A 23,275-nucleotide genomic window follows, 5' to 3' on the forward strand; every position below is an offset into this window, starting at 1 on the left:
ATCATTCGAAGGCTAAGGCTAAAGCAGTGTCTCATACAGATGCACAAGGCACCCTTCAGTGTATGAGATGCCCTGGGCTTTCAACTAACTCCAGTGTAAACCCATCCGTGGCAGTATTAGACACTAAGAACAAGGTGATACAAAGAGTGAAAAACCCCTGAGAAGGGTTGAGGTTGGGTTAGAGAGATGGGTCTTCCATGACTTTCACCCAGGAAACTGGGGTTTGTGTCCCATGAGAACCCAAAAGGAACAACTGTTTCACAACATTACCATGTGTTAGGAAGGCTCTCTGACAGAAACGCTTGCATGTCGCTGGGATAAAAACATGTTGGATGGGTGGAGGAGTTGCTCTGGGCATCTAATGTTGCCATGGATAGCTTTACATTGGAGTTAGTTGAATGCCTGGTGTGTCTCATACAGATGTGAAGGGGTACCTTGTATGAGGTACAATGAGATGAGATGGTATTTGACACTCTTATGTTGTCTCCACATTTCCTATGTTTCTCTGTGAACAATGACAGCTAAAAAAGGGCTGTGGATAAGTACCATTGTTTCTGTCAACAGACACACACACACACACACACACACACACACACACACACACACACACACACACACACACACACACACACAATGCTTACTATGACCTCATTGTGCTCTAACGTATGTTTTAACATGATGTGAATGTGAATATTGCTGAGAGATACTGACAGAGACAGGAGGGAGATGATTTACTGTAACTCCAGAGTGACTTGCTGCAGTGTGTGGGTGTGTCTGAATTCCATCACTTTGCTTTGTTTTCCTAGTTAGTGAAGTAAAAACAAAGGAATCCTGTTTCAGAAATACCAGGCGGGGTGATATATAATCAAGGGTCAATATTTGAAAGTAATGTGATATTTAAATAACATCACCCAGAAACACATTACAGTCCACTGGTGTGAGACAGGTGTCCAGACAGACAGTCTTTAGCGCTGTTATTTCACATTAGCTCTCTCAGGTTAAGAGTCACAGTAATAAAAATGACATTTTTCTGAAATCTTCATCACATCATCTGATCCATACTCTGGTATTTCCTGGATTGTGAGAGTTAATGAAAGACAGAATGGCTGACTTCCCTCCCACTCTCTCTGCACTGAAATATCTGTGTTAGGTGTGTGGTTCCTCCACAGACACACTGGGTGAATAAAAGCTCTCTGCTAGATACTCACTGATCAATAATACTGAAACAATAAACAGTCTTGGTACGTTGGCAAATGTCCAGTCCCAATCGCAGGAAAGTATTTAGTCTAAAACACTATAATAATCAAGGGAAAGCTGTTTTATTATTGACAAATTAAGAGCTTCCCTTTCATCTCTACAGCCAACAATAAACAAAAAGCTATTGGATGGATTATTCATTTATTAGTTATCCTGTAAGATATCTCACCATCTGTAAGACTGACTGGCACAAATTTTGATAGCCATGGGTCCAGAGGATGTATGTTCATATTTCTGGGGATCCCCTGATCTTTCATCTAGTGCCATCATCAGGTCAAATTTTCACTGCTTCAGTCCTTTGGTTTATGACCCAACACCTGTGAAAAAAATGGCCTTCCCATCAGCTGTTTGTGTTTAATGCTAATTGTGAGCATTGACAAGTGAATGTTAGAATGCTGACAATTTAATATGATGTCCATTTAGCAACATTACCCTCTAAACATTAGTATGTTAGCATTGTCATTGTGAGCATGTCAGCACGTTAATGTTAGCATTTAGCTCAAAGAACCTGTGTGTAAAAGTGCAGCCTCACAGCGCTGCTTTGTTGCTGTTAGAACTTTCAGAACTTTTCATTTGTGTTGCTTTCACACTTGACCTTGGAAACTGTGACATGACAACTGAACAAACTCCATCCACTGATGAAGACCACATCATAAGGCTCCCAGAAATTTAATACAGATTTTTTTTTTTAATCAAACAACTAATAAGTAGGTTAGGAATGGGACTTTCACTCTTAACTTTCAAAGTACACAGACTAAAAGTGTGCTGAATGAAATCACAACAGCTGCTGAACTCACATGTCATGAAACCCTGCAGTAGTTGAGAGCTCCAGAAAGTTGACCTTGAGTTGAGATCACTTTTATCCAATATCATTGAAATGGACCCAACCCGCATACCTACTAGTATATTTTTTATACATGTCTAAATGTTTAATGTAGTTTAATGACACTAACTTGACAGTGGCACTTGTATGATTTCACTGTGTGAGGTCCATTGAAGACCATGTGGTCTGTACAATGGATGGCTCGTGAGTGACATTCACTGTAACTGTTTGACATTAACTGAAACTGTAAGTTTGAAGCTGTGATTGATGTGAATGCAGACTTCGGTCTTATAATCTCAGCCTCCTCCCTTTTGCTCTTCCCCTGGCTCTTGTTGCTCCCTGGTCACCTTCAGGCTGAGTGTAAATCCCAGTGTTCCCCTCCTCCTCCTTCACCTCTCTCCCTTTGGTGGACTGCCACTCCTCCTCCTCCTCCTCCTCCTCCTCCTCCACCTCCTCCTCCTCCTCCTCCTCCTCCTCCTCCCATGACTCTGCTGGTGGAGCCCGCCCCATTACTCAGCTGAAGGGCTGGGTATGTTCACACAGCTCTCACACACAAGCATTCAGGCAGGCGAGGAAACACAGGCATCATGACCCCACTGGAGGACACCCTCACCGTATCCTCCAACAACATATGCCTTTTCCACAACTGATTTTCTTTAAAACATGACGAGGAATCTCTGAGGAAGTTTTTTTCTTTTTTCTTCCTCACCACTTTTGACTTCTCCTCAGCCTCAGGGATTGTTACAGGAACATGAGTGTTAAAGGGAAAAAGGCTGGGCTGGTAATCAGCTGGCAGAAGTCCTTCTCCATCCTGGCTCCTTGGAGGAAAGGTACAGTTGTCTTCTGTCTTCTGCGTCTTTCTGTGGCAGTATCAGTGGCTTACTCTTCCCCACCAGCTGCTAATTTATGAGTTGCTGCTGTGAGTTGAGAAACAGCACTAATATCAGTCACAGGGTGTATTCTATTTTTCATCTCTGATCTCTCACTGACAGACAAATTAATCATCACAAACCAATACCACCTCCATCTGCTTACAAGCATTTCATTTGATGAGGGATGATTACCACTCTGAGGATCTGTGTGCTGTGCTTTGATCTGTAGGTGACTGACTGAGGTGTGAATCCTTAAGAATTTACTTATCTGTGGGTCCACAGGGGCGTTTTTTGTGGGAAGCAAATCTGTTGTTGGTCAAGTCAGATTAGCAGCTCCATCATATGACTCACTCTGTTTAACAAGATTTTAAATGGATCCTTAAACCAGAAATTATTTTTCTTCCAGGAAACTCCAAAACCAACCTTTAAGACCTAATTCTGATTTGCCATTAATCATAAAACTTCCATTTAGATAAGTGGTTTGAATGAAAACTGAAAGCTGTAAGTACTGTATCTTTTGATCTTGCCCCTACAACACAGACGTAGAGAACTCATGTCTATAGCCTCCCCCTCCGTGTCTACTGGAACAGGAGAATGGGACAGAATTATTGTGAAGTAATTGCAGTACTACTCTTTAAGTTTGTCAAAAACAACTGGGATAGTAGGAGTTATTGTGGCTTGTCTGCTGTTCGGTGCTGGGCAGGTAGTGTACAGTGTGTCAGAGCTTCTCTACAACAGCTGGCTGCTGCTGCTGGAAACAAGGTTGATGAGAACACTGAGACTGAAGTAAACTAAAGCTGTTAGCTAAAACAGACTGAAATAGAATTATAACTTGCTGTGGGATTTTCACTACAGGAAACAGCTTTTACATAGCCCACACTTACTTGATGCCTTGCTAATAGAAAAACATAGTTTTCTAAACTTAAAAGCCCCCCCACAACATCCAATACACTGTCTAATTTTAGAGTTTTAATGGCAAACATTTGAGCAACGGTTGCCTATTTACTCATCCAGCAGACACAGTGCATCTTTAGCATTCCTTTGAGGAAATTAAATTAGTGAGAGTGGTGAGACTGAACAACACATGAAATTTGCTGACTGGAAAACCAAGACAGTTGGCTAAAAGAGGCTATAGTCTTCTGAGTTCCTGATCATTCTCTGTGGCTTCATTAGTACAAGCAACACCTGTAACAAAGCCTATACTATATTGGCTATACTATAACAATGAACAACTAAAACATGTTAAGCAGTGTTAATCCATCTCTCTGTCTGTGACGTTCCTAGGCAAAATTGAAAAGCAATGTGAAACTCTGCAGTGATACACTGAGGGTTCTCATTCTCATCCCTCTTCCCTTTCTAATCCTGGCATCAGGTTGCTCTGCATTCCATGTCAAGCCTCGCTCAGATATCACCGTCAGTTTATTTACAGTACCAGCCTCTACACCTGCTGAGGAGCAAATCCTCTCCGTTCTGTTGTGGAAGGGATGATAAATCTGCTCATTGTTGTGGCTGTGAGGGAGCCCCCACGCTCTGCTTGACAGCAGTCACATTGTTTGCCATGTTACTCAGAGGAGGAAGAAGAGGCCTATTGTAAAGATAACACTTACATTGTGAGCAGTGCTGTGGGGAGCAGCTTTTTATTGGTGCTTTTGTGTGCGTCCTTGTTATCGTCTCATCGCTCTCTCAGTTCTGGCGGTAGCAGGAGATCGTCTGGGGAGTTGAAGCCGTATGAAATAACATTGCCTTTTTGCAGACTGTAACATAACAGCATCGACTGAAATCCAATGTTGTCTGTTTCATGAGACTGCAGAAAACTGTGAAAAGCTACCAGAAAAGTTTAAACAAATGCTCATCCAAAAAACAGCCCTCTCTGATAATCATTTGGCGTCTCATACCTGAAATATGCAACATTGAGTGGAATTCTGCATGTGGAGAGAGGTTGTCAGACATTACTCAGACATCAAGAATTTCAATTGCTGATGTGACTGAAGTAGAAAATATGTGTGGCACATGTACAAAGATGAGTAGCTTTCACCCTCTGATGGAGTAACATCTGAGGAAGGGGTCATTGATGTTTCACTTGACTGTGTAACTAAACCCTTTTCTCCTCACAATGAGTACTTTCATTCTGGATCATTGTACTACTACTGCATTACTTACAAGACTTTACTTCATTGATCCAAATTTTGGAATTTCTTTGCTACATTGATTACATATACTACATTAATTATTACAATACTTGACTGCACTTTGAAAGTGTCCTGGGTATATACAGGCCTTGCTCAATGTCTCATTGAGGAAACTATGTGAAAATTGGCTGCTTATACCCCAGTGTCCTGTATTTTGTCAGAGTAAATTTGCCTGAGGGAGTTTTGACTTGAGTTACAGTGCTCCTGCACATTCTTTCCTTATCTTAATGGTTTCTGATAAGACAGAGTGGAGTTGGGGGGCCCCCGTTAACTTTGATAGAGAGGGAGTCTGTGTATCATCCATAGGGTTGGTGATGCCACGGTCAAGAAAGGGGTGAATAACAGAGCAGGGATCCCAGCCAGGCCACGTGTTGAGAGACGAGTCCAGAGGTGTGCTGCTTCTGCTGGCTTTAGGATATTGATAGTTGGGAGATGGTGGGGTGGAGGGGATGTAGGGACAGTGGAATGTCCCCTTATTACACATCTGCTTTATGTCACCTCTACTGACTTAATTCTTTACACTTTAACTGTGGAAAAACTCTATATGTCAATTTAAGTCTCATTCTGTGTTCAGGCAGAATGTGAAGCAAATTTTTAATGGCACAATTTCATATAAATTCAGTGGAAAAGCACGAGTAGATCTTACAGTAAATCTGTCCAGGGCAGCACAAGTTCATAAAATTAACAGAGGGAAGCAGAGTCTCTGGTGAGCTGTGAGTTCATTTAGAGGCTGAGTGAAACACAAACACACAGTCGCACTCCTGCAGTAATGGCCATTGCTAACCAGCTGGCAGCTAACATCTGTACAGCTGCTGTTGACTGTACATGTTGTCCACTGTCTCTTGTTCCACCATAAGTATCCCTTTTTTCACAGTACATATTTTTGAGTTGTCATTGAGGAGCACAGGTATTACTAATAACATGAACAGTGTTTCCATTCAAGTGTCCCAGTAAGCCAGCACGCACTATACCAGGACCCTGAAACTTTCTTATGGTGACATGTCAAAATATCTTTCCATAAATAAGGCCAATTAATTTAAATTATTAAATGTAATTAATTACTGCAGAAATTAATAATACATTTGTGATTTAGCCATCAATAAAATGTAGAAATGAGACACTCACTCATACTAAACTACTTCATAGCAGAAGTGATTTTGTTTGAAGGATAGTTAAGATGAAAATGCCACTGCATCAGAATATAAAACAAGGGGATGCAAACACTGCACATATGTTTATAATACTATGAGACAGGATTTTCTAACTGTGGGAAATTATCATGGAGATAATTATTTGATCCCATGTTATAATAATTATATAGCAGTGACCCCATCAGAAAGTCCTTTATGGAAAGTGCAATTGAAGATATTTGTTTTTATGCTGCAGCAAAAGTCGAGCCAGGTTGAAATTCTGAAGGACGGCCAGAACCCTCAAAGGTGTAAATGCATGCAACATTTGAGCGACTTCAGTTTAACAAAATATTTATTTCATGATAATCAGTTTATATTCACATTATTAAGTCTAAAGGGATTTTGAAGGATTGATTAACTTTAAGAATAATTGACATAAATAATTGATATTGTAATGACACAAAACAGTAACTCCTTGGCTCCTCCACTCAAACCTCTATACTGCAGCCCCAGCAGATCAGCAACCTGTCATGATCACTGACCACTTGTGCTAAGAGCAGCCTGAACTCACCTGTGCTATAAAAGTAACCAGCCTGTTTATGACCTCCTGTGCTGTGAGGCCAACCGAGCCAACTGTTTAGCCTAAGGGCTTACACATGCTGACATGCTGTGCTTCAGAAAGCCTTCATAATCTCAGAAAACTGAGGTTGAAAGCTGAAGTTGAAGCCTGCATCTATAAACTGACTAAACGCTTCAGGCATGCACATCCTTTTTAGGGTCATGAGAGTCTGTGAGAAGCTGGAAAGTTACTTCAGGAGAATGTGCTGGCTGGAAAAAAAGTCTCAATTAGGCACATCTGCAAACAAATCAATGCAATGCAGTTATTGTTCATGTTCCACATATGAATTATATTTGAAGAAGGCAGGACTGGTGTCCGCATGATGATATAAAAACCCCTGCAGGACTTTCTAAGGGCAAAATGCACACAACACACACTCCACATGCACATTTATGGACACACTCACTCATTTTTCAACATGTCGTTGGAAATCTCCCACTTTTTGGTACATGTAAACTAGATTGTGTCACTCAGTTCCAGCAGATTTGTTGGGATGGAAAGCTTCCTGTCAGATTAAAGGACAGAGAGTGGCAAGCTGTTCCACTTTGCTTCCAGTCTTCATGCTAATCCAGGTTTACCTAGTCCAGACTCTAACTCCATGTTTCTTGCAGACATAGATTTGTCTTAACATTTCCCAAAATGTTGAACTACTCCTTTGGAACATGGATGTAGGCCAATGATAAATGCAAAGGACATGGGCTACATATATGTGGCACGGTGGGACAGGTGGTAACACCTCACAGCTAGAAGGTCCCGGTTCGAATCCCGCTGTGGGCGCTGGTGGCGTGCCCTCCACCATGCCTTCAGTGCCTGCTGCTGGAGGAAAAAGGGAGCCTTTCTGTGTGGAGTTTGCATGTTCTCCCCATGCTCATCTGGGGTATCCTCCATAAAATGTACCCCCACTAAAAACATGCAAGAAGATCACCACCTGACCAAAGGTGACGACAGGAACTGTTCCCCAGGTGCCGGTCGGCTGGCAGCCCACCGCTCCTGGTCCGCCGCAGAGGAAGGACGGTCCAAGGATGGGTTAAAGACAGAGAATAAATTTCACATATGCATGGCGTGTGCAGTTTCCCCTCCTAACTTTGCATGTTGTGTGACTAATAAAGAGATTTCTTTCTCTTTCTTTTCTTTCTTTCTATGCTTGGCAGTAAGATGTGTGCCTGATCCACCTCGGATTAATTTGAGGGAATTAATGAAATAATTTGAGGGTGCAAATGTACGTATTTTGGAGCCACCATCTATTGGCAGTTAGATTAACTGCAATTTGAGGCACCTCCACAATGGTTTAATCACTCAGACAGGGTGAATGTTGGTTGATAGCTTGTGAAAGCAGAGTTAGCATGTGCTGTTGTATTTCAAAAAGATCTCTTCACAGCACTGTGGTCCACTTTGGTTCAGCAAACTATTGGCCTCTCTCAATACCGTCAGGAGTGTGGCTGTGTTTTCTTATTGCAGAATAGTGGTAGTAGCAGTAGGAGAGTTGTACACACCATCCAATCATACCTCCATCAAGGTCACTTCTATAGCACTGTCGGACTCATGGTGGACAGTTTAAAAAAGGATCAAAGTTGATGCAGCAGAATCAGATATCATCTTGGTAGGAGATTCCTGTATGCTGTCAGCAGCAGCTGATGTAGAAAGCTAGTACGCCTCTAGCCTCAAGCAGACATAAGGAGCAGGCTACAGAGGTCTGGTAAGCTCACTCTTTCTAACTCAACACACCCAGATTTTCAAACTCCACCTCTTTTACAACCTTTTTCACATATGCACTAGTACTTCCAACACCTGGACACACACTTTTAAGTGCAAAATTGGTGCAGTTCCTCTTTAATGTCACATCTGTTTTGTCTAAAAACAGGTGAACCTCTTCACCCTGTCTGCGTGTTTTGCACCTGTCCTGTATTTAAATCTGACTCACTGTCTGAAAAAGTCAACTGTTTGAATGAAAGACGCGTACTTAGCACGAGTGATGTGGTTTTTGACTCCCAACACCCACTGGCCTCTGTTAACCTCTGCACGCAGGCTATGTTTCCCCCAGCCTTCCAGGCAGCTTAGAGCTTTGTTCTGAAACAGGGCAGACCACTTATTCTAATCCAACACCTTTTGTCCTGAATACTGTGACTTTTTAAGGGACTCACTTGAATGACAACACTAGCTTTGCCTGGAATGGCAAATCAGTATGATGGTAAATGCCTGGAGGACTTTTTTAGACAGAAAAGAGGCTTTAAGATGAGTGGGGGAAGGGGAGGAGGAATGTATGTAATTATATATTGTGGTTTTTAGTCAAGCGACTGGAAATAGACTGACTCAGCCCATGTAGGCAATTACAGAATAGAATATATGTTTGTGTTGTTTGGGAGGATGGGGACTGCTGGATCAGGGCGACACCTGTGCGGCTGACAGTGGAGAGGATTGTAGGGAAGGACAGGGATTGTATCACAATAACAAGTCAGATTACACAGCTGAGTCGGCCAGATGACTTCAGTGTGTAATTAAAGTCAACCTGCTCTCCTTGTTATTGTCTGCTGGTAATTCACAGGAAAAAGTAGGCACCAAAAAAAAAACCGATGTCAGAAAATAAAAAGCCAGAGTAGAGTGGCAAGTTGAGTAAAACCAGTGTCTGATGTTTGGTTTCCAGAGAGATCTGCTGTTCTTCTGCTTGTGCCAGAATTGAGGAGTTATTTAATTAAAATCAGAGCTTCCACATTCTCATCTGATGTGTTTCTTCATTCCATGTTTCTGTAAAGAAATTCTTTGGCTGTTCTATCACTGAAAGTAGATCGGCTTCTTCTAAGTGCTGCTAATTGAAGCACGGTGAGTTGGACAGAGAGACTCCACAGATGACTTTTACAGAGCTGCAGCTCATCAAGAGCAGTATCCCCAGGACCTGTTCACAGTGGATGATTCTGCGCCTTATGATGTATGTCCAATGACAATTTTTAGTGTTAATACATACACAGTGTGAAACATGTCCAAATCTATTAGATGAACTGGGCAAAAATTCAGACATTCATGTATGCCAATGACTTTGGTGATCCCGTAACTTTTCATAGTGCCACCACAAGACTGACATTTTGTGTTTTGATTTAAATGTCTCCAAAACTGTTGGGTGGTCATGATTCTCATTCCTCACAGGATGAATTCTAATAACTTTGGTGATCATCTGAATTTTTGACCTAGCCAGCCTCAGCTCTTCTTTGTGTTTAGGGCTAATTAGCAAATGATAGCGTGTTAACACAGGAAACTCAGATAGTGAACTTGAAAACATTATACCTGCTAAACATGACCACGTTAGCGATTTAACTGTTAGCGCAGTAGCGTGATGATGTGAGCACTAAGCTCAAAGCAACTCTGTGTCTAAGTGCAGCCTCACAGACCTGCTGCCATGATTGTAGACTTTGGGACTTCTTTTGTTCTTAACCATTACCACAACCTTTTCCTAACCTAAGATGTTGCAAAAAGAAATTTTGTAAAAAAACTTTAGCATAGATCATTACAAAATGTGGCCCATGAAAAGTAGCTAGAGGTTTTACAGATCAGTCTTGATAATAATTTTGTAATGTTCTTGACTGACAGTTACGTTGGCATATAACTGGACTCTTCAGTGCAGGCAGTTTGACTTCCAATAAATGACATAGCTGTGCAGGCTGAGTCAGCTGTGGTGATGTGTGGCTTTATTACCTCTTACTCACTCTTGACATGTGTTATCAAACAGAATGATATCACAAAGCTGAAGTAGGTCAACTGAACAATGCAAATGAAATCAGTATTTCCACTTGCTTTTAATACTACTACTACTACTACCAATCATAATAATAATAATAATAATAATAATAAGCTTTATACAGCACTCTTCAAAACAAAGTTACAAAGTGCTTTACATGATTGTAACAGGATTCAACCATTTGAAAACTGAAGCAAATAAAATCAGACAATAAAAATAATGAAAATAAAAAGGAATAGAATACTCAAAAATAAAGATAAGGACAACAACAACAACAACAACAACAACAATAATAAAACAGATAAGACATGCTGGAATTCCAATGGAGCAGTAGTAGTACTAATGAAAGGCCTTTTTAAAAAGATGAATTTTGAGAAGTGATTTAAAAGTTACTGATTTTTCAAGTCTCAGATCCTCAGGAAGGGGTTAAGCCTGAGAGCAGTAATTTAACCGACAACAAAAAGCAGGTATGACCTGTGCATGAGCACGTCAACACATCCTCATACCTAAATGACTGAGGAGGTCAATTGCCAGTGAGTCCCAAAACAAAATATATCACTGTTGTAGAGCACCCGTGACAGGCCACTACGATAAAGGTGGATCTTCTTGGTCTTAATCCTTTTTGGTGAGGATGGGCTGGATCAGGCCGAGAGAGAAACAATGTGGTTTTTGAGATGCTCCTCATTTGATAAAAACAAGAGTGAACAGCATTTTAAATGAATTTACCAAGTGAAAGGTCTGATATAACACCCAGGCTTTTCATAGGTTGTAATGAAGTAAACAGAGAGACTGTGTGCTTTTACATAATAATACTGATAATAGTGAACTTAATTTCAATAAACAGTACAGATAGATATTAGTGATAAAACAGAGATGTTGGCAATACGATGCTGTGCTACAATTAATAAAAGGCTTTTTGAAGAGTCCTGGCCAAAGGTCTGAACTGCCACCTAGCTCAAAGGGGAGCAGCACTTCAGCAATGTAGCTGGCAGCTACACTATGAAGTGCATTAGTGAAGAGAGGCTAAAACAGGACTCATATGATCTTGTCTTCTGGTGGATGTTAAAAGCCAAACAGCTCGTTTTGTACTACTAGAAAGCATGACATAGCTTTATAGCAGCTGACTCAGCGCTGAATATTACAATAATCTAACTGAGATGAAATAAAGGCATGGATGACCTTCTCCAGATCAGGCAAAGAGAGAAAAGATGTGATTGTTGCGATTAATAGAAACAAGATTTAACGATATTTGCAAGGTCACTGTAAAGTATCACATCAAATATACATGTAAGACAAGGATTCAAAATGTTTAAATGAAAGAGTGATGGACTAACTAAACTAACTTGTACCTACCAGATTTATCTGGTAGGTAAAAATAGGTCTGATGGAAACAAAAACTTCCATTCTGTTTTCTATCTATCCATACTCCTGGAAAGGTATATCACCATGTTTTTTCGTCATTGAGATTCCAGTGAGATCACCTGAATGAAGCAGCCACACATGTTCTGGCAGGTTTTACAGCTTCCCTGATCGTTAGTAAATGTTCAGCTGACACCAACAGCTTTAAGACAGATATCAGTAGTGCAACCAGTAGTTTCACTGACCTATGCTTATCCCTCGCAGTCAGAAAAGCAGCTGTCTGTGTTCCATGGGGGAGCCTGGAGGGATCACTCCCTGGGGGCTTCTGACCATGGTGGCCTCATTCCTGACTGATCTGAGGGTAAAGTCCCTTGTAGTCAGGGGTCCCTCTGTAAAGTGGAGACCATCTCAAAAATAGAAATGTGACTGTAAAGGTTTCTCCAATAGTTGTTCAAGTGAAGTTGTTCAGATTACTGGTACATGTATATGAGCTGAAGTTTTCTCACGCCTGCCATGCAGGAGGCTACTCTTCAAGCCATGTTTTCCTAACCTAACCTAAAAAAATGATAAGCAGGCTTAAAATGCAGAGGTACAATATGTTATTATTATCACAGAAATCACAAGAACCAGTTGTTTAAATATCAAGGCAGGCAGGTTGAAGAACAAAAAGATTTCAGATTTAAGAACCAAAGTTGACTCCAGACAAATGAAACAGCCAGGCAAAAACAGCAAGAGCAGGCAGGGCCGAAATCCAGAAAACAAAGAAGAAATCCAAAATACCAACAGACTGGTAAGGCACAGGCAGGAAACAAATGCAACAAACACACGAGAGAGAGAGAGAGGAGACTAACAGGCACAGCTGAAACTAATCAGCAGTCACAAGGAAAGACACAAAGTCAGACAAAACAAAATGACACTAGGAGGAACTCTGTCTTTAATCTGTTGCTGCTTTTTAATCTGTTTTGCTCCTTAAAGCAAGAGAGCAAATTCAAAAGTGAAACTTCATGCTGAAGAACTGCTCAGAACCCAAAATCTAAAGAACGACCTTATAATGCTATTGCCTGTTAGCAAGCTACTTAGTGCTGTTACTAACTGCTCAATAGGTTAACATTCAATTCAAGAGACAAATGTTTACCACTGACTCTTTTCACAGACTGTCAACAGCAGTAAATATTGCAGTTGGTGATAACGTGCATGACAAAGTTGTCCAAAGCTGGACTTGGATAATACCACTGATTCTGTGCGCCTCATGACTGTTGTTTGCTGATGACTCTCAATCATTTTATGTGACACGCCAGCTTTGATTGGCATCAGAGGTATTTCTCAGGAGACACTAAACACTGATTTAGGCTACCATAGACATAAACACACACTGTGCTCGTAATTCACTCAATATAGTGATGTAGTTTGGAAAAACATAATGCCTCAGTGCCTCTCACCTGCTGAAGCCACAATGGAAATAGCTGCATGCATTCCATTACTTTTCCCCACATTTGGCAAAAACAGGAAATTAGTTTTCCATCCTACACACAAAAGAATGTGTTTTTGGAGTCACAGCTTGAATTGAGCCATTGAAAAAAATCTGCATGTATAACCAGCTTGTGGCAGACTCCAACAAAAGCAGTCTCTATAAAGAAAATAAACTGGTAAAATCTCTTAAAGTAAACATTTGGCTTGACTGTACAGTTTTGAAGCAACACTGAAACTTTATAGTAAATAAAAATATACAAAGCACATCATCATACCCATTGCCTCCATGAGGCCACAATGTGATTCATGTATAGCAATAAGAAAATAAACAGTGGAAATCTGATATCTTCCAAAAGGCCACGTTAAATTCCTTTGAAAATCTCACGTTAACTTCAAACTGAATTTGTGTTGCTTAAAATGGAATCGTGACCTGAGTCCTACTGTTGTATTTAATGTTTGTGTGTGTTGGGAAGCATTTGTATGGAATCAAATTTGGCCTAATTCAGCAGTTAACTGTCACATTTACTGACTGAAAGCTGAACTTCAGTAACAAATGACCACAGCCAACAATGAACATGTACATCAACAAACATTGAAAACCTTTCAGTAATTGCTGCAACAAACACTTGTCATTGCCTGAAAAACAATGACCATATGAACCATATGACTGTTTGCTGCTTAAAGCAAAATGTTAAATGTAGAATACTGAGTAAAGGCTAGAGAGGACCACAGTAATAGAAGAAACCACCGCTGAGTCTCTGTCCTGACAGCCATTCATCAGGTCATAATTCACATTCACCACTGTAGGTCTAGAGGGAGAAGTGTCATATTAGGCATTTGAATTGATCATTTGTTATCTGAAGAGTTATCTGAGAGACAGGCCCTACATAAACAGTGTATGTGACAACAGGGGAAAAGCACTCTAGATTGAAAAAATTGCAAATCTCTTTGCCTTTGTGTTGAACCACAGTGGGAAAACACAGACCTCGTTTAACACGGGAAGAGAACTGGTTCAGAGATATGGCACAATCACACACTGTACTATCAGTGTTTTGACACATGTGCTCCTACTCAACAACTGGGCTCTCCAAACAGTGGTCATTCTCTAGGAACTGTGGGTGTGTGGCTATTTTGTTGAGTGATTGACTTGAAATTAAGACAACATGAGTTTCCTATTTTCATCAACTTGAGGTATTTGTAATGCCATCAAAAGAAACTATTTGGTTGTTTTTCATTGATCCAATTTAAAGATATTTCACATATTGAGAATTTCAGGTAGTTACAATTTACATTGAAAACCCTCCAGTTCAGTTCCAATCAATTAACTAATGACTTGTTAATCATTCATCACACACACACACACACACACACACACACACACACACACACACACACACACACACACACACACACACTGTAACAACACTTTGCTGTGCCTATTACCAATAAACCATAGACTTCCACTTCATTTCAAATTCTCACGACATTCTTTGGAGAAAATTCCTCTCCAAGGACTCGCTTCTCCGAAGTTCCCCTCAGAGAGGATAAAAGTGTCGTATTTACCACTTCAAAGAATTCGTTGTTTGCCTTGGCAAGATCTCCAATTCACCCTGCAGGAAGTCACCGTACCTCCACTATTGTTAAAGTGTGATCTAGCACTCAGCTGTAGCTTTATTTCAAGCACTTGACTAAATGAATATAGCACCTTAAGCTGCATTTCTCTGGGGAAACAGGGCATGCCTTTTGTCTTTTCTCTTAAAATTCAATGGTTGGAAGGAAGGAAAAATTGTCATTTGATTGACAGAGAAACATTGAAATGCCCACATTGAGAAAGAGGAGAGGACACATATGACTGCTTCCAGTAATGGTCTATGAGCTTCATGTGGTATTTGAGTTAAAGAATGCAGGATTAGTTAAACACCAGTCCTGGTTACCAGGTTTCACTCAAGCATCCATTCATACCACTATATATTACGTTTTGATGGTGCATATGGGTCATTCATGGTCAAAAGACTGGATCCAGTCTGGAATTAGCCAGATGATTTTGACAGAATGTTTGAAATACCTACACTACTACAGTCTTTAATTTGATTCTTAAAATGCCCTTAATATGAATTAGGATTGCACACCAGTCATGTATTATGTAATGTGACTATCACCTTAAATCAAGCAAATCCACTCTCTGGCAGCCCCAACCCACACTTAACGTTTGGCTTAAGCTCAGGGATTTCAAGGTCTTTTGTTTCCTTTGAAGCATATCAGACATTTCAGACTGTGTGACAACATTACAAACTGCCAGCCTGGCTGGCAGATGGGGCAGACTGTTCTGAGGGAGACTGTTCCAAGAAGTTGTTTCAGCAAAGGCTGAATAATGACAAGGGTTTAAGTTCAGGTAACAAAGGCCTCTAGAACTATAGAAGTTGACGCTTGTTTGTTGGGATGCTGGAATGAAAGAGGAAGATTCATGCCTTAGTTTGATGGACAGCGTTGGTTTCTTTTGAGTGCAGTTCTTCCCAAACCTTTACCAAGTTGTTCCTTTTTTTCACCATGACGATGAATATCCACGAAAACACTTTTTATTTAGTTACAGTGGTTTGTAATGGGTGGCTGCACGGTGGAGCAGCAGTTAGTGCGTGTGCCTCACAGCAACATTCCCAGGTCGGGCCTTTCTGTGTGAAGTTTGCATGTTCTTCCCGTGCATGCGTGGGTTCTCTCCGGGTACTCCGGCTTCCTCCCACAGACCAAAAACATGCTCATTAGGTTAATTGATGACTGTAAAATTGCCCCTAGGTGTGAATGTGAGCCTGAATGGTTGTTTGTTTGTGCCCTGCAGTATAGAAGATGGATGGATGGATAGTTTGTAATGGTTTTTGAAGGCAATGTCCAATTTAAGTATCAGATCAAAAATGAAGCAGTTTCAATTACAAGTAATGTGTTATTGAAGGATTTGTTGAGCTGTTAGAATAAATCTGAATTTCTTTATCTGTTTAACAGGGAAAGGAAACAGAGATCCAGTGCTGGATAGTGAGGTTGTCCTGACAAAATTGAAGCTCTTCAGCAATTTCCATGAGAATCTCCTGATAGCTGATGACTCTGCGTCCACCATCTCTACAGCGTCAGTTTTCGAGCAGGACATCTCAGAGCCCTCCAAAACCTCTGCGGTGAATTCACACTTTGATGGCAAGCATCGCGTTGAGTCTGGCACAGACTACTTGCCTAACATTTTCACAGACTCTCAGCTGTCAAGGTTGTACAAGTTTGAGTCAGAGGACTCTGGAGTGGAGCTGCCCAGTGGAGCTAACTCTCCGTCCAGCCCGACAGGCTCTGAGCAGAGCTTCGTGGTCCACAGTCGAGAGTCCTCCTGCGATTCATGCAACTCCAACTCCGACCCTGCAGCTCTCACTGATGAACTAGTCACATATGCACAGAGCCCTGAGATAAAACAGACAGAGGACTCGGTGGATAATGATCTGAGTATGGCGGTGGACAATGTGTTCATGCACACACAGGAACTCGGTTCTTCAGCTGTGACAGTAGAACTGCACATAGGAGAAGATGTGGATAGGGATGAGTGTGGGGCTTCAGAAATCAGCCCTGAAGGTGATGAGATATCTGGACAGGTCGAGGAGAACAGTGCTGTAACTGAAAGGACACGCTTAGAGCACATGGGGCAATTTGGGAAGAAATCCTCAACAGCAGCCCCTGATGATATGACGAGCAATGACTTTGAACCAGAGCCTATATGGACAAGTACCACCAGTGACAGCCTGGAGGAGTACATGGATGAATGCTGCAGACTTAGTGTGGTAAGCACATACCGTACATAGATAGTAGTCAAGGTTGAGTCCTCATCAGCAGCCTGGATTCCATTTCAACCTGTGGCCCCTTGTTGCACAGCTCTCTGTCTCTCTCTCTCTCTCTCTCTCTCTCTCTCTCTCTCTCTCTCTCTCTCTCTCTCTCTCTCTCTCTCTCTCTGTCTCTTTCTCCCACTTTTCTTGTTTATGTCTAAGCTGCTGTATGAAAAATGAAGTCTGAAAAGCTCTCGTAATAATCTTAAAAATCAGAAACTATCAAGAATTCCAGTATTCTCTCTTGTTTTCCTCTAGATTCCTTTCCCTTTTTTCTTATCTCCACCTTCATGAATTGGAGTCTTGCAGCTTCACAAGTTCACAAGTATTTTTGCTCATGTCGAAACATTTTCAGGTCCTGCAGTTCTCATGCTTTACAGGGCAAATTGAAATCTGCCAGTAAACCAGCTTAGCTTTCAGTCAGCTTTTAAAATATTTTCTATCCAAATAGGCTTGTTTATGAGTGTGTGTGTGTGTGTGTGTGTAGGGGTGTGTTCAGTCCCTTCAGAACTCTTGAATAAGGACAATTATAGTTCCTCCAGACTTGGAGAAAATCCCTTTTGGGTGAGCAACAAAAATATCTCATATCATCTGTCATTATCTTTAATTTTAAACTCTTTCCAGCCTCTATGTTGACAGGTAATTGCATCACTGCACTGAAATATGGTTCACGTAGTCAGTCATTTTCTTGAGTGTATTTATAAGTGTGATTAACACATGGAGGTTCTTTGATTTTCAGATATTCTCTTTAACTTTAACTTAAGGAATATAAAAAGCACTGAAGGTGTACCTGTGCTTTGGCCTCTTCCTGTGTGAGGGACATGAAAAAAAGCAGCTGTACCCATTCATAAGGATCTGCAGGGGAATGTTTCATTCATGTTACAGAAAAAAAGAGTGGTTTTCTTGTTCACATCCAGTGAGCTCTACAGGTGAGAGAGCACCTGGCAGCTGTGAAAGCTGCAAAGTCATAATCACCTGTTTGATGTTTCTGAAAACATAGACATACAACACAGGCAGGCCTTGAAACTGTCTTTCATTACTGGCAGCTATTAGAGTGAGAATCTGATCCAGCCTTAAATTTTCCACCTGGATGCCCTCTGTTTTCCACTGGAGAGGGACAAATTGTACAAATGATACTAACAGAAGGTTTCAAGCACCTTTGAACCACCCTCAATCCCAAAAGAAATATAGTTTTATATATTAAATATAAAATATGTAAAATATTAAATGTATTATTAGTATTAGTAAAATGTATGCTGACAGTTTGAGATACTAAAAATGTGTTAAAAACAGGTAATACATTTTTAAGGTACATGCCAAAATCAATATTTTACATTTGGAAAATGAAATAAAAAATACAAATAAAATAAAATAAATTTACATACATAGTATTGCATTGTTGGTTCTCTGTAGATAAAAGAGCTTGGTCTGTACCAGCTCTATATGGAAAGTGTCCTGAGACAACTTCTGTTGTGATTTGGCGCTATACAAAATAAATTGAATATGTATATAGTCAACATAGAAAAGTGTAGAAGTATAGAAAAGTAACAGGATCACAAAAATCAAAAGGATTCATTCTCTGGTGAACATTCATGTCTGAACACATTTTTGTTGCAAGTCATCCAATAGCTGCTGAGATATTTCAGTCTGCACCAAAGTGGTGGGCTGATTGGACTACCCTGCAATGTCAGAAAATCATTCCCATCAAGGCAAAGGTAAAGAATCATTCACTGAATAATCTGCAGACTAAAACCTTCACTTTGAAAACCAAAAACAAAACCACCCCAAAAATGGTAAAGCCATGTCTCCATACAACAAATGGTTTGAACATCTCACACTCTTCGAGCTCATACAAAACTTTCAAAGCCACAGACATTCAACCACATTCTTCTCAGTCTTTCAAAACAATATCAAGCTCAAAGGCCTTTCTGAAGACAAGGCTTTTATTATTGCCGGCACATTAGACAAACCATAACATGACAGCCTGCCTGCACTCAGGAGCAGTCACTTGGGGAGGGAATGTGTTACAGTGTGCGGCAGCTTTTTCATGGGGCCGCATGTCATGCAGCACCTGTTCATCTGTGCTGAGGGACTGGAGATTTTCCTCGCGATACTGTCGCTGCCTGCCGGCCCCTCTCTCATCTGGACCCCCCTGTGTTGCTTGGCGGCCTACCTGGACGCATCAAATAGGTGTCAAATATCTCAAATTACTCACATATTTACCCAGATAAAGTCTCTTTGATAGGGCCCTGGGGCCCCTGGGAGGAAATGGCGTGTGGCAGAGACTTTTAGGGGCCCTGCATGATGGATGGATACACTGTTGACAGGCAGAAGGTGGTGTCACCCCCACCATCATCATCATCATCACTTTACACCACAGCTAATAATGTAATTCTGTTCTGGGCTAAATAGGACTCTGGCATCCACGGTGGGGGATTTTCTAGCCTTGAACACTGAGAACTTTCTCTATGTTTACCCTATTTTGTTCCTCTGTCTGTCATCAGTGCTTCAAGTATGGATTCTATAATCTCTGCAAGTCTTAAGGTCCAGATTTTGCAGATATTATTGAATGCACAGCTGTCACATTAACAACGTCAGGTAGTAACAGCGCTCACATCCACCTGTTTAGCTGCATTTCTGATTTCAAACTTTGTATGCATTTTCAAAGAATACTAACCTCATCAGTGGAAGTGTAAAATGTAATAATAATAATAATAATAATAATAATAATAATAAAAAAAAACTGGATGCATCTGGTTTACTTGAATTCCTCAGCTGCACAGCATAAGTGAGGACAGCTCAACAGTGTTCCTGCCAGGTCAGGGTTGTTTTTACATCATTCAGGATTTCAAGTCCCTGCAAAGACAGTGTTTATCAGATAATTAAACTTCATAAAAACTCTAAACATATTACATTTTCATCAACATATGAAAACTAAATAACAAGAGACAGACTGAATAATCAACAAATGAAGTAGATGTCTTAATACAAAGACACTAATGAAAAGCATCTTGTTTTGCAGTAATGAAATGCCAGTAGTGTCGGCTGATGTTACTGGTTACAGACAGGAAGAACGGGAAACAGTCGTGCTGAAAGTTAGGCAATAAGTGACAACAAGACAGGTGGAATGTACCATGAATGCATACAGGCCAATGAAAAGGACGGCTCAGATTAACTTAAAATCATTACATTAATTTACTGTTAATGCTTCCATCAGTTGGCTATCTTTAATATTTTTAGGATTGTTGGTTATCTGAGAGATGAGTGCAGGATTAATGGATGCTGGAAGCACTTATGCTTCAACAGTCGTGATTTCTGTAACTTTCTGGAACCGACGACGTTGACACCCACTTTAGTAACTGGCAAATGTGCAGATGTGATAAAGTGGACAGGATTAGAATTTTTCTCGCATGCTTTACACAACCATTTTTGGCAATGTTAATAGGAACAAATGAGTGCAACATTATGAATGCCTTCCAGGAGTGATTGTTTGAAAATGTCTGCCATTATCTCCATATTTATGACAGCGGACTTTTCACCTCAACTCAGAGTACAGTCATTTGAAACAGCTATAAACACTTTTGCCTTACAACATGGTTGGACAATCTGTTGTACAAACATGACTTTTTTGAGTATACGTGTGCTCTCATTTAAAGAGAAGCTGACATTTATTCAGGTCTTTCTTAAAGATAACTCCAATGTTAATAATGGGGAGCAAAATCTGAGGAGGGGGCTGGCAGTGATATAAGGCTTCAGCAGTCTGAACTTTAGCATGTATTTCAACACCAAATGAGGACTGTGATGAAACCTGTTGACCTCTTGATGGTCAGTATGGACAGGAGGAATAATAAGAGTGAGTAAAACTCAGTGTACATATAAGTATGTGAGTATTCTATGAAGATAGCCTTGAAAAAATGTGGTTATCCTTTAAATCTTCCAAGATGTTTTGCTAAAGAAATACATTTTTTTTTTATTTATTTTATTTTACCTTTCAACTGCAAGTGTCAAATCTGTATCAACCCTCTATTTGCACTACATTTAATTTCCACCATTTTACTTGAGGGTCCAAATTATCAGTTTGAAATATCAAATATTCCTATAATGTAATGTTATAATATCAATCCAATGTTGCATGTGATAGATGTACAAATTAACTCTAATTATCTGTGCAAAATAATTATTCATACATGGCCAAAATCTCAATAAAGAGGTAAACTTTTCTGCTTGCCTCATAGGGATAAGAACAAAAATGTAATGGCAATCATGGTAACTGAACACATCAAACATGGCAGCAGGTGTAGCCTCAGGATGTGTAGAGGACATGAAAAAAATTGAGAAGCAACCAAACCTTGTATACATTTTCAAATATGTTGACATACTAAAACTAAAATTGAAATCAGGCCCCAAAACTAACACTGGACATAAGAGGAACTCTAGCACTGAGTGTCCAGTTACTGAAAGATTTACTGCAGGGACATTAGTCAAAAGCACTATCTGTGTGTTGAAAAGGCTGGTGTCTGGCTGAGGGAAGCAGCGTACGTGATCTGCCCGTACCCTCCTCCCTATCTGGATGCTCCACACACATCTGGTACTTCATTCCTTTCCAACACTGTCATGTTGAGGAAATTAGTTTGGATGCACTGAAGATAATGGAAACATGTACAACTGAGAGAAGGCCTCAGCTTCCACAGTGATCTTTGATGTCATTATTTTATCATGCTCTTATTTTAAATGGGAAAGAAGGAAAATGAGTCATAAATCCTGCTATTGCACATTTTTTCCCAAAAATAATAAGTCGGCTAGTTGTAGGAAGCACCACAGTAGATATTATCATTTCTCATCATTAACATTTCTGTCACATTGACACATAAAGAGTTTATGTTGACATACAAAGTCAAATTAAAAAAGACTGTGTGGTTCCAGTGCACTTTTTCACATTCTGGTTGTGATTTTCTAAGCTGCGGTGGTCTGTCCACCATCTCGATTCAGACTGGAACAACAAAAATCTGCACTGATGGTCATAAAACATGAGACAGATATTTGTTTGCAGAGGATGAATCCTGCTGATTACACTGATCCCTGCATTTATATCTGGTGCAACACAGGCGCACACAGTTCACTTATTGTTTACCTCTAGCATTATCCAAACTAGCTTTATTCTCGTTTCAAATGTGCAGCTGTTCATATCTTTGTCACCTTAGTCAGTTCCATGTGTGATACATTTTTGCCACTTGACTCATGGGATCAGCGGAAACTCAGGAAGCGCACGTGCTTGCCTGTTTTAAAATGGGTCTGTGCACGCAAAAGGGGACATTCCTGAATCCCATTCTCTCTTCCCGGCTGTGGATCACTCAGTATTCTCTGTGGGGCTGTCGATAAGATCAGCCCCAGTTCTTGTAATATGACTGTGGCAGCCACAACAGCCTCTGATTACAGACCCTCCCCTGTCATCAGCAACTACTCCTGAGGAAGTGAGAGTCATCTCCTGGAAGGGATACCCTTCTTTATCTTAGTTAGCCACCAAAAAATACCAGAGGTCTGGTTGCCTGGATGCAGTAAAGAGGCAGTAACAGATGACATAATCCACCTCTTAAATATCACATTATCCATTGAACCTGATTGATGCATTTTGTGTCAAAAATGCACTTACATATCATAGCTCAAGCAGTACAGTATTTCTGATAATAATCCTACAACTTAAGATCTCTTCTCAAAGTCATGTTTCAATGTAGCTGATTTTGTCTGCACATCCATGATTACAGTACAAATGTACCATGACTTCATCGTGCAGACTCGCCAAAATGCAAAGAAATACAGACAAACCAAAAAAAAAAAAACCCAAAACAAAACAAAAAAGAGCTCTGACTCTTTGTCAACAATAGAGCTTATATTTACATCACCCAAAGCAAGGTGGAAACAGAGGTGGGTAAAAAATATATTAACTACAAACAACAAAAAAATAAAAAAAACTGTGACAAAAC

At 40.4% G+C, this 23,275-nt stretch overlaps 1 protein-coding gene across 2 annotated transcripts in view; it reads left to right on the forward strand.

Annotated features, from left to right (window-relative positions):
• The first annotated feature begins 2,632 nt into the window (after positions 1-2,632).
• LOC139341259 (uncharacterized) overlaps positions 2,633-23,275 on the forward strand; it is a 37,193-nt gene continuing 16,550 nt past the window's right edge. The window contains exons 1-2 of one of the 2 annotated variants that reach the window (XM_070977675.1): positions 2,633-2,910; positions 16,441-17,252. In XM_070977675.1, coding sequence (XP_070833776.1) covers positions 2,832-2,910; positions 16,441-17,252 — 891 coding nt within the window. In that variant the 5' untranslated portion in view covers positions 2,633-2,831. The remainder of the gene's footprint in view (positions 2,911-16,440; positions 17,253-23,275) is intronic. The other variant, XM_070977676.1, reaches the window with a different exon arrangement.

The sequence above is a fragment of the Chaetodon trifascialis genome, chromosome 13, assembly GCF_039877785.1.
Source record: "Chaetodon trifascialis isolate fChaTrf1 chromosome 13, fChaTrf1.hap1, whole genome shotgun sequence".
Classification (NCBI taxonomy): domain Eukaryota; kingdom Metazoa; phylum Chordata; class Actinopteri; order Chaetodontiformes; family Chaetodontidae; genus Chaetodon; species Chaetodon trifascialis.